The sequence below is a fragment of the Rattus norvegicus genome, chromosome 14 (genome assembly GCF_036323735.1).
Source record: "Rattus norvegicus strain BN/NHsdMcwi chromosome 14, GRCr8, whole genome shotgun sequence".
Classification (NCBI taxonomy): Eukaryota; Metazoa; Chordata; class Mammalia; order Rodentia; family Muridae; genus Rattus; species Rattus norvegicus.
This window is the reverse complement of record NC_086032.1, coordinates 89,921,314-89,933,881: the sequence shown is the minus strand read 5'-3', so window position 1 is coordinate 89,933,881 and position 12,568 is coordinate 89,921,314. Positions and strand designations below refer to the sequence as shown.

Genomic DNA, 12,568 nt, shown 5'->3' with positions numbered 1-12,568 from the left:
GATTGTTGGTGTATCTCAATGTTGTACTTTGAGTCTAGTGGAAGCTGAATTAATTTTCTTGTTTCAAATATTTTTCATAGAATTATCACCTTGGTTGTAATAACTGTCTCCGATGCTTTTGTATCTTTTATTTAATTGAGCTCTGACTACATGTCATTGGATTCTGTCTTCTACATGCTTCTGTATGATCTGTTGACATTAGTTTCCTACAGGCAGAAGTTTACAGCGTATGTTACTGACTCAGGAAATGAAGTACTTTTGTAGCTTATAGCTGCCCCATCAACTACAGCACAGGCTTTTCACTTTGTATCAGTTGCAGGTATGTCCAGAAAATCTCTGTGACTTCTTGTTTTTACCCAAAGGTGATTAAAAATATAACAGTTGGATTACTTAATGTTTTCCGATTCCTTAGATTGTATTGTCTATTAATGCTATTAATTCTAAGTTGATTCTGTTGAATTTTGTTGTGCTCAAAAAATATACTTTGGTGGTTATGTCTGTCAAGCTCATTGGGAATTCTTCTATGGCTTAGCAATTGGTCTCTCTTATAGAATACCCACCTTTCGTTGGCCAAATGAGTTCCCCCGGTTGGGCTGTGTATTCTTACCTCTAGCAGCTAGTGTAAATGTCCTAAATATCCTTGTTAGTTTTCTGTCTAGATTGTCTATTAACTATTGTTTACTGAAACATAAATATAATTGCTTATTTTTCTATTTATCCTTTGAATTCTTTAAACTTATCTCATGTATTTTGGACTTTACTGCTGAAAGCATATATTCATTTTGTTTTCTTTGTTTCATGTGGTCTGTCCCTATTTCTCCTTTAATGTCTTTTTAAAAGTCATAAGCTTTTGCATTTCAAGCTTATTTTGCTGATTATCTTAGTGATATAGAAATTTCAAGACATATCTTTATTTATAACAATGGACTTCATGTTGGGACTAGTTCATTTTATACTTTTAGTTCAAAATTCAATATGAAGTCCCACAGCTTCAGCTCCTAATGCCTATGCTAACTGTATAGAAGTTCCGGGAGTTGGTGTCCCTATCACTTCACTGGTGTTCCTGCCTGGCTACAGAAGGTAGCCCCATATCCCCACTGCTGTGAGTTTCAGCTAAAGTTGCCCTATAACCCAGATCTCTGGCACTTCCTAGAGATGGAGCCCTCCGCAGACCAGCTGCAAATTTCATTCATTTTCATGGCCATCTGTCTATCTCCCTTGTCTCTCCCCACCCTTGATCCAGAACCACCACCCCCACCCCGCCCCAATCCCCTTCCCACCCCTTTTCCCACCCAGTCCCCTCCTTCCAATCTGCCTCCTATGACTATTTTATTCCCTCCTCTGAGTGAGATCCTTTGCTTGGGCCTTCCTTCTTGTTTCGGTTCTATGGGTCTGTGGTGTGTTGTATGGGTTTCCTGTATTTTATGGCTAATCTCCACTTATAAGTGAGTACACACCATGCATGTCTTTTTGGGTCTGGGTTACCTCATTCTGGATGATATTCTCAAGTTTCATCCATTTGCCTGCAAAATTCGTGATGACTTTGTTTTCAAAAGCTGAATATCATTCCTTTGCGTAGATGTACCACATTTTCTTTATCCATTCTTCAGTTAAGGTGCATCTAGGTTGTTTCTAGTTACTGGTTATCATAGATAAAGTCGCTATAAACATAGTAAAACAAGTGTCCCTATGGTATAGTGGGATATCTTTTGGGTAATATGCTTAAGAGTGGTACAGCTGTGTCTTGAGGTAGAACTATTCCCAGTTTTCTGAGAAACTGCCAAATTGATTTCCACAGTGGTTCTACAAGTTGGCACTCCCACCAGCAATGGAGGAGTGTCCCCCTTACTCTACATCCTTGCCAGCATCTACTCTCACTAAGCATTTGCTCTTAACCATTCTGACCAGTAAGTCAGACTCGCAGGGTTTTTGTTCGTTTGTTTTGGTTTGGTTTGGTTTTGAATTTCCCTAATGACTAAGGACTTTTAACATTTCTTTAAATGTTTCTCAGTCACTGGAGAGTTCTTTCTTGAGAATTCCGATTAGCTCTGTACTGGATACTAACCCACCCACCAAAGTTTGAACCCCAAATTTATTCTGCCTTCAAGAAATGCAGGGAGGGGAGATGTAGCCCAGAATGAGGGAAATGCTGAGCAATAATGAGCCCAACTAGAGGCCCATCCCACAGGCAAGCACTAATCCCTGACACTACTAATGATACCGTGTTTTGCTTGCAGACCGGAGCCTAGCAAGACTGTCCTCTGAGAGGTCCCACCTAGCGGCTGACTCAGACAGATGCAGAAACCCACAAACAAACATTGGATGGAATTTCAGGACTGTTACAGAAGAGTTGGGGGAAGGATTGAGGGTCCTGTAGGGGATAGGAACTTTACAGGAAGATTGACAGAATCAACTAACCAGGACCCTTGTAGCTCTCAGAGACTGAACCACGAACCAAAGAGCATGCAGGGTCTAGACCTAGGCCCCCTGAACATGTGTAGCAGATGTGTAGCTCTGTCTTCATGTGGGTCCTGAACAACTGGAGTGGGGGCTGTCCCTAAAGTTGTTGCCTGTCTGTAGTATCTGTTCCCCTAGCTCAGCTGTCTTGTCTGGCCTCAATGGGAGACAAAGCACCTAGCCCTGTGGAGACTTGAAGTACTAGAGTGGAGGATACCTAGGTGTATGTGTGGGGGTGGGGGGGCATCCGTTCTCTTAGTGAAGAAGGGGAGTGGGGAGGGACTGTGGAAAGGAGGACTGGGAGTAGGGACAGGAATTGGAATGTAAAGTACATAAATTAAAAAACAAACGATGTTCAGTGAGTTGTAGAAAGTTAGGGTCAGGCATCTTCGTGTATGTTATTTTTTATCGAACTGCAAGCTTTTATATAGTAAAGGTTCATAAAATGAAAAAGAAAAGAAAATGTTGACATATTTACTTAACTCTGAGGTGAGAATCTTTTCCCTCTTCTTACATGTGAAGCAAAGACAGACACTAATGGGACTGTCGTGTGAAGAAATGGCAACAGAGTCTGGTATGTAAACTGCACTTAGACTAGGCACCTTTCTGGTGCCAGAGGCTTGGGAGTCTGTTTCGGCCCTATCTCTGCTGGTTCAATGCATTGCTTTCATAGATACTTGTCAGATAAGTGCATTGCATTTAGTTTCTCATGATACATGGTGGGGGCTACGTTTAACTTGCTAATAGCATGATTGATAAACACATATTCTTTTCTTTTCAGTATATAAGTCTTTTATTGTTCCATTGAGCCCAAATTGTACTTGTGATCAGGATCTTGCTTCTGGAGCTGGGAAACTGAGGTCTCACTCATCCGCCTGCTGCACGGTTCCCCTCTCAGACACCCTGATGCCATCCACAAACTTTCTGATAGCCTTGTTTTTAACTGCTGTGGCTTGCTGAATCAGAGCCGCTGAATTTGAGACAAGTTCAATATCACTTCCTTCAAGGACTAACTCATCCTTCTCAACTTGAGAGACAGAACAAGCAACACCTGTCCTCATCCGAACCCTCCGGATGTATTTTTCACCCAAGAAATTTCGGATTTCAACCAAAGACCCATTCTCCTGAATAACGACGTTGATAGGGAAGTGAGCATCCACAGACCTCATCTTGTAACGGAAGCCCAGGGTCACATCCTTGATCATGTTCTGAACACGACTGCGGATGGTTCTGAGGGTAGCCAGTTCCTTCCTGTTACGCCACCACTTGTCAACATGGAGCCTTTTCTTTTTCTTTTTCCAAAAAGACTCAGCTCTACGTTGATGTGATTGAAGTCCCTCCTCAGAGTTCCCCTGGGGCCTTTCACAATGAGTGTGCGCCCCTTCAGAGTGATGTCGACATTTTCTGGAATGTTGCCAGTCTGATTGCCGAGAATGGTCTTCATTCTCGCAGTAGATGGGACAAAGAGCCACATATTCTTTTAATAAACATCATCTTATCAGCCATGTGGCTGGTGCTCTTGGTGTACTAGTAAGTTAATTTTCATCTGGTGAGCATCATCAAGATATCCTCTTATCTTTGCCTCTAAAATTAGTAGTTTCAATTCCTACATTTAAATTTAGAATCTATTGGGAATTCAGAGGTTTTTTTTCTCCTCTTTTTTTTTAAATATGCAATATGGGAAGAAAAAAACCCAAGATTTTATTTTTTAAACTCATTTGCTAATCAATTAGCCAAGCACAATTTATTGGATTGATCTCTCCTTTGCCCAACGTGCCCCAGGATCGGCTGAGTGACATAGCACATGGTCTTTTCTCACTCTATTCTGTTTTATATGTATTCATTTAGGACTATGGGACAATATGCTAATGACTATGACTTTGAATGTGTGCAGTCCCAGTTGTTCTTTCGTGGTTCTGACTTTCATATTCCTGTTTGGTTGTTTTTTTTGAAACAATCCAAAGATTTTTAAAAGATTAATAATAAAATGTAATTTTTAAATAGAAATCTGTTGGATCAATAGATTCCTTTGAAGCAGTTCAATGTCTTTGTTAGAGTCTGCCTGTCTATAATATGGTGAGTTCCTCCAGCAGATCCTCTTGGAATTCTTTTGGAAAACTTTATTATTCTAGGAATAGAGATGCACGATTTAGTAGGAAGTACTTCTATTCCTTTCATAATCATGATGTTATTTGATACTGTTGCCTATGTAATTAATTTCTATGTGTTTACTGTAAGTATATGGGAAGAAATTTCCTGTTGATGGTATTTGAGATTTACCTTAGGGCCTCAGCCATTGTAAGCAAAAGCAGTCTAACACTGACCTTATCTCTTGCCCTTGCTTTGCTGTTCTCTCTCTCTCTCTCTCTCTCTCTCTCTCTCCCTTTCTTTCTTTCTTTCTTTCTTTCTTTCTTTCTTTCTTTCTTTCTTTCTTTCTTACTGTTTTTGCAACATTCCTATTGCTAAATTCCCCAGGTTGGTCTTAAACTGATAATCTTTTATTTCTCCTTTTGAATGGCTAGAACTACAGGCATAGGCCACCGAGCCCAGCACACAGCTGGTTTTTATACACTGACCTGGCTAAACTCTCTTTATACAGTTAATTCAGTCTGATATTTTGATATTTTTAGTTTTATAGAGACATCTATAGATAATGGCAGATTGTTCTTATGAGACAGCTACCATTGCTTCGATAAAATTGTAGAATGTTGCAACAGTAAATATTCTCCTGTGAGAAGCTCTGAATAGGAGCCCACCTACATCAATTTTATTTCAGCCACTCTCTCAATCTTCCCCGCAGTTATGTTCTATTTCCTATACTCAGGAAAACAAACAAAACTCTGCCCCATTTTCTGTCAGCGCTTCCCATTTATTTTATAAAAGTACATCTAATGGTTTGAAATTTCAGTGTTTATCCTAAAATTTCACATTTTTCATGCTCCTCCAGAAAAGAGTCTATATTTTCTTATGAAAATCAAGGTGTAAATAACTATTATCAAGTGGCTCTGAGACTTCAAGGAAGAGATACGCTTTATTCCCCGCGCCTTTGTGCTTCTGGTACATAGCATGCTCTCCTTTTGCAGCTAAGGTATCCATCTCTGAGAAGCACTGCTAATCCCAACACTTGGCATTCTTCATACTGGCTCTCCCACTTTGTAGAGGTACAGTGAGATCATAGCACACACGCAGAGCAGAGATCTGATCACTGGTGCCCACCACATGCCTTTGTCATGCTGACAAACATCCCCACGACCAAGGCAAATAAAGGGAAATTCTGAAGTACATTTACCATCCGAGAAAGCCTGAGTTCCTTAAGGGGAGGGATAAACAGTGCCACGATTCATTCCATTGACTTTAAGAAAAGGACATTGAGAGGTTGATCTGCACAAGTCAACCAAGTGAATAGATTAAACCATACTTGATTTGTGATCATTTATTTATACTCAAGACATTCTTGGTCTCAAATTTCTGCTCTTTTCATGCAAGTGACTGACAGTCAGCAACTGGGTTGCACTTTCCCTTTTTCCAGGAGAAGAGCTGTTTAATATTGTAGGTCAAGTTACACCAGCATGAGGATACCTTCTACAGATATCAGGGTTAAACCTCATTGCTTCATCCAAGCCGAGTCTACCCAAACTTTTAGTTTTATATACACCATCTGCCTTTGATGTCCTATAATCAACTCCATATAAAAACAATCTTTTCTTATAAAATCATGACTTTTGTAGGGGGAGGCAGAGCTGGACTACTGTGAACTATCCATTAACTTTGGTGAGTTATCGCAGACCATCCATCTCCAGCAGACACAGATTTCATTTTCCAAGCACTTTTCAAAGTTAGATTTTGACCTTTTTCTAAGTGGGAATGTCTCAAAATTCAGAGACCTCGAAGTCAAGAACTCTCTGAGGAGAGGTAGACAGTTAGATATGTTTCAGTGTTTTTATAGTTGTAATCCCCAAAATAAGAAGTTATTGCCATTTGGTATAATTGGCTCAAATCTCCTAATACAAGGCTTTCCATTAAGTAAATCTAGCTTATAAGAATATTGTCTTAGTTATGATTTATACTGCTGAGAAGAGGTATCATGACCAAGGCAACTCTTCTAAAGGACAACATTTAATTGGGGCTGACTTGCAGGTTCTGAGGTTCAGTTTATTAGCATCATGGTGGAACATGAGCTATCCAGGTAGGCATAGTGTTGGAAGAGGTGAGAGTTTTACATCTTCATCCAAAGGAAGTCAGGAGCAGACTATCTCCCAGGCATCTAGGAGGAGGGTCTCAAAGCCCGCCCCCAAAGTGACACACTTCTTCCAACAAGGCCACACTAACAAGGCCAGACCTCCTAATAGTGCCACTACCTGGGCCAAGAATATTGAAACCACCACAAATATCATTATACTTGATAGTTTTTAATAGGCCAACAACCATGCCCTCGGCTTTATCTCCACTCCCTCTAAAAGTATATGAGCAATCAAGGGATGAATATTTAGAACTTTACAACCAAGGCAGCCACCAAGTACCTATTTCCCAATCTATCATTTCAGTAGTAAAACACACCAAATCTTGTGTTTATTTGCTTTATAGCTCTTATTTTTAAGATATGTCTTGTTTATTCAAACAATAAAATTGTATCTAAACTGATAAACTTTGAATGCAGATAGAAATAAATTACATTGACTATTTATAATTTTTAAAATTTACTTTTATTTTTAGTTATGTCTGTGTATACCTGGGAATACAAATGCCTCAAAAGTTAGAGGTATTGGATTTCCCTGGAGCTGGAGTTACATGTGGCCACCTAGAGTGGTCCTGGGAGTAACTGGGATTTACTTTGGAAGAATATCATATGCTCTTAACTCTTGAGCCACATCACAAGCCCAAATAATTTCAAATTTTAGCATACTAACAGATGGCAATGAAGCCCTTCAAATATCTTTTAACCATCTTTGGATGACTCTGTCCCTTAACTGGGATGAGTCCCATGGGCAAAACAAACCATAAAGACCCTGTCTCTACTCAGAAAGTGGGAGGAAGGGAAACTACCCTTGTGCAAATGACCACATTACCAAAGTTACTGGGCATTTGCAGATGTGTATTGTAAGGGGATGATAAAGGATGAAAAATATATGTCCAATATAAATAGCATGAGAATGTAGAGAGAGTGGGTAACTGCTCACTGGATACTTATTCTAACTCTCTACTGATCTGGATGTCCTTTTTTCCAGTGGAAAGCACACAGTGATTGAAATTCTAATTTTCCATCCACTGAGGCCATGCCAACTAGGATTCCAAGGCTAGCTAATTCTGACACATTGTTACTCATTGTAACTAACAAGAGAAACTGAATATCTCAGACACTCTGTTTACAAAGTATCTCTAGTGAGAGGACAAGAGTTTTAAGCTGTGCACTATCTTTTAGCTGGAGAAATGGTCTCTCTTCAGCCTCTCCTCTCCCAGCAGGAAGCTGAAGCCATGCCAGCCTTGGCCATCTCCTGACGTCTTGACCATCTCTTTGCCTGTTTGGTGGCCTACCACACATCAGCTCCAAGGGCACTCTGCTAGCCTTACATCCTGGTCTCTGTTTCTCCCTCTTCACATTCACTCTCTTACTGTCTATTTACACTAGTAAAGTAAGTTATTTCAATTCCACAGCATAGCACCTCAGTGTTTTAACATTCTTTCCTTTCACATTTGTTTTCTTTATATTTGAAACTAAAATATAATAATAAATCACTCCCTTCCTTCTCTTTCTTCCCTCCAGGCCCTTCAACTCATCCCACATTCCCCCTAGCACAAATTGACAGTCTCTTTTTCTTTGGCTATTATTGCTATACATAAATGTAAAATGTAATATATATATATATACATATATGATATATGATAAATGATTGTATATATATGTATATATATATGTATATATATATATTCCTCTGAGTCTATTTTGTTGTTTGTATATGCATGATTCCAGGTCAGACCACTTTGTGTTAGACAATAATTAATTGAAGGGGACATCCCTTGGCTACACTAATTCTTCTTTCTCTAGCAGTGATTAGTTTCCTATAGTTCTAGCTTACATTCTTTCTTAAAAGAATACACTTGAGGGACTTTAGAAATGGTTCATGGGTTAAGAGGACTGGCTGCTCTTCCAGAAGACCTAGGCTCAATTCCCAGAATCCATGTGGTAGCTCACAATCATCTGTGATTCCAGTTCCAGGAGATACTGTCCTCTGGCCTCTAAGGGCACCAGACATGCAAGTGGCACACCAACGTACAATCACACAGACACAATGCCCATACACACAACACTGAAAAATACATGTGGCCTTTATTCTCACCAAATAGAATATACCTCGTTGTCTCTTCATAAATGCACCACCTGCCTCATAGGAAACACTCTGTAACTGCTTCCCTGAACACTGTCTACTCATAGTCAGAGGGCTGAGCATGCCAGCCTCCACAATCACTCATTTCTAACACATTGACCTTGCCCTTTCAAGGATACACATCTTCAACAGGAACTCCCCTTCCTCTTCAATTTATATATTTTAATATTTTCACAATGAGTTGTAGAGAAATTTAGATATGTGTATATACCTGGTCAAAGCTTTAATGGCACGTCTCAAGACTCAACATTGGAACACATTATACTCTGGTATAATCATGAATGTAAGTCTCACTTGCAGTTTATGAAGCCTGTGGCATAGAGCCACCGAACCTTGGTACAGAAGCACACATGTTTACACACATTACACATTAGCCCTGCAATTCTCCTATATGTATCCACTCCTAGATGCATATGATAACAATAAGTTAACATAATCCAGAAAGTCTGATCATTCCATTAGGGAAGATACTGGTCCACTGGGCAGATCTATTTCTGATCTCTCAAAGCTGCCTTCTATGTTTTGAACAATGACTTAATTGAGTTATAATCTCCTGGCCCCCTCTGGTCCAGCATGCACTTTCATCTAATACCCTCCTGAAGGGTCACACCCATAAGCCCTACTTGCTTTGGGTAAAGAGTAACACTTTGTTTAAGACAGGCAATCACTCTTCCTTAACAAAGACTTTTCATTGCTTCTTTTCATAAAGCCGGTCTGGCTTTTGATGTGCCAAGGATGCTCCCTGGGAAAAAGATGGACCTCTCTTTTGGTATAATTTGCTTTTGAAAAATATTCAATTATGTTTCTAGTTTAATTCACTTAATAATGAAAGCTAAATGAGTGCAACAAACATGTTTGACTTGTCTTAGAAAGAGAGACAGCTTTGCAAGAACAAACAAAGTTAAATTAAAGTAAGTGGTTCTCCTCCATGGTGGGAATGAATTCCCCCCTGCCCCCAAACTTCTTAGCATCTATAAAACGTAAGGCAGATACAAGAAAGGCAGAATGCCTTGGTACACAGCAAGTCTCACCTGTCCCTACACTTGACCGATGGTCTGCTTGGCAGGGCATGGACATGTCTATGGAAACCCATACACGTCTACATATTCCACTGACAAGAGCAAGGGAGGGGCTGTGGCCTGGGGCTCACACCATCTCGATGGCCGGTGTTCCACCTACCGTTTTTGCAGATCGGGCAGCACTGATCAGGCTCATACACGGGGTCCACACATTCCGTCTGGGGACACGCCGACACTGTGCACAGCACTTCACCATTGGCTTCACAGCGACACCGTTCACATGGAGACACCTGAGACACAAGCCCATGATGAGGGTCACACCTCCCTTATACAGTCCTTACCCTACAAAGCCATAGCTTTATTTTATGGATGAAGGCAGCCAGGCATTTCAGGAATGACATTTTTAAGTGCCTGGGACCAGTATTTTTCTAAATGTGGACACAAGATCCTGGTGTTTCCAAGTTACCTTAGGTTTCAATAAAGCCATTTACTAGGGCTGGCAGTTCCGCTGTACCTCTCAGCTCCAGTTGGGGCAGCTCTTGGCTAAAGGGACTTCTTTATAAGCATCTCTTTGAAGAAATACTTCTGTTGCTTCTTAAATCAAATTATTACTGAGCTCTTGCTCAACAAAGCCTTACTTTTCTATAGCACTGTTAACTCTGTATTCATGTAACCTAGCATGGATCATTTCAAATATTTCTCAGAACAGGTGCTCATGGGAAAGGGAAAGCACAAGACACTCACATGATCCCCTGAGGCTGGGAACCTCTCTCCAGGAGCTGTAAAACTGTGATGTCCCAGAGCTCTTAGAGTGACATTAAGTGCCCTCCTGAAATGGTTGGCCCCATTTACTGGTAAGGAGGCATAAGACAGCTTGCCTTTGCCAGATTTCCTAAGGGATAAAGCCAAGATACTACGTAGGACCCTTGACTGTAGGTCCATGTTGGCTCTCCCTTCTCCAAGGCCCAAGAAAACCCTTATGTCATCAGTGATACTATGTTCTTATTGGAACCAAGGCTTTAAGAGGTATCAGGATCTCTCTGTCTCTTTTTCTGTCTGCCTGTCTGTCTGTTGTCTGTGTCTGTGTCTGTCTGTCTGTTGTCTGTGACTCTCTCTCTCTCTCTCTCTCTCTCTCTCTCTCTCTCTCTCTCTCTCCCTGTCTCTTCATGTGTGTATACACAGAGAAAGAACAGGATGGGGGGTGGAGTGAGTGAGTGAGAGAAGGCTTAAAAATTTCACAATAGCACAAAATAAAATGTTGGCTTACTTTGCAAGTTAAAACCAAGTTTACAATATAAAGGGACAGTTTTAAGAAGTATTTTTGGCACAGTGAGTTTGGGGGGATTTTGTCATTGCTGCTTTCCTCAATCTTCTCTGGTTACAGCATTGCATCTCCGTTTCAAGAGCAGAGGTAGACAGTAAATAGCATTAGGGAACTATTGGGAGTTTTCAAAGCAAAGACCTTGAGTTGCCAGAGAAACTGTCAAGTGCATCTCAGATCCTTTAGCTGGAAGGACTTCCAGCCAAAGCCAAGAAGCCCAGATGGCATGGATTAGAGACACAGAGCTATGCTGCCCCAGGGGAGCAGAGGTTGAGTTAGCAAGGGGCAGGACGGTCACTTATCTGCATATGTCCTTAGGAAGCGCTCAATAGCTAGACACCTACCCTTCATCTCGGTCATATTCTAGGCAGAGAGGATAAAACTCCACATGGGCTAGATTTAAAGGAGACAAAACGAGGCATATATGTCACGTTCCTAGGCAAAATATGCACTTGAAAATTAGACTTCCCCATATTTAGGCTGTGGACTACAGAAATTAGGTGGTCAGGAATGTGTGTGATTTTGGAGGAAGTGTCAGACTGCACTGTCAAGCAGGAGACAGGAGCATAAACACCAAACAGGCAGTTCTGAAGTGGATTCGGGTCTTGGGCAAAGTGGGAACCCCATTACCATTCTTGAAAGACTGACATCTAGGAACTAGGGGTCTGTAAGCTGCTGCTGAACTTGGGCCTCGGTGGTAGCACAGAGCACTTGAGGGTAACAACAGAGGTTGGAAACTTCCTCTCACCAGCTTTTCTTTGTAGGAGCTGGGATGGTCTGAGCCTGAGAGTGGAGTAAAGCTCCCAGTGTGAGAGCTGATGAGAGATGTGTGCATGTGGTGTGTGTGGGGGTGGGGGTTGGGGGTAGACGAGAGACTAGCTAGAGACATGCTCAGAGTAACCCTGATGGAGCACTAATCAAGTTGTTTGAGAAATGAACAAATCCTTCACTTCTCCTGCTGGCATCAATTAGGCTATGATTGGTTAAGCAGGCATAGCTCAGAACAATGTTATTTCCTGATCGTGAAGCTCAGTGGTACATATCATCTGAGTGTCTTGACTTTTCCTTTTCCACTCTTGACTGGTGCAGACCTGTGACCATTTTAAATGTCAGGCTGAATCTACTTCTGCTGTCTACAGATCAAGCTGTGTCCATCAAAGCACAGATGGACACAGGATAGAGCTGGAGTCTTCCCTCCAGTAAGCCATCATCACTCAACTCCATCTTCTGGCCTGCTAGATGGCCCTTTTATAGCATATGAAAGGTTGCTAGGTTTAAAAATAAAATGCAAAAACCCAGTGTCTATGGGACTTTAGGAGCCAAGCAAGGAAGCAGCAACCAAGTTCACGGTCAGCAGAGCACATTGAAAGGTGACTACCGGTTAAGCT

General features: G+C 41.1%; 1 protein-coding gene and 1 pseudogene across 3 annotated transcripts in view; both read right to left on the bottom strand.

The window, feature by feature from the left end:
* Vwc2 (von Willebrand factor C domain containing 2) overlaps positions 1–12,568 on the bottom strand; it is a 141,190-nt gene that overhangs the window by 104,851 nt on the left and 23,771 nt on the right. For 2 of the 3 annotated variants that reach the window (NM_001109312.1, XM_017599335.3), the window contains exon 3: positions 10,020–10,149. The exons of the other annotated variant lie outside the window; for it this stretch is intronic. In NM_001109312.1, coding sequence (NP_001102782.1) covers positions 10,020–10,149 — 130 coding nt within the window. The remainder of the gene's footprint in view (positions 1–10,019; positions 10,150–12,568) is intronic. 3 annotated transcript variants of the gene reach the window in all.
* Rpl9-ps27 (ribosomal protein L9, pseudogene 27) lies at positions 1,305–9,998 on the bottom strand (annotated as a pseudogene).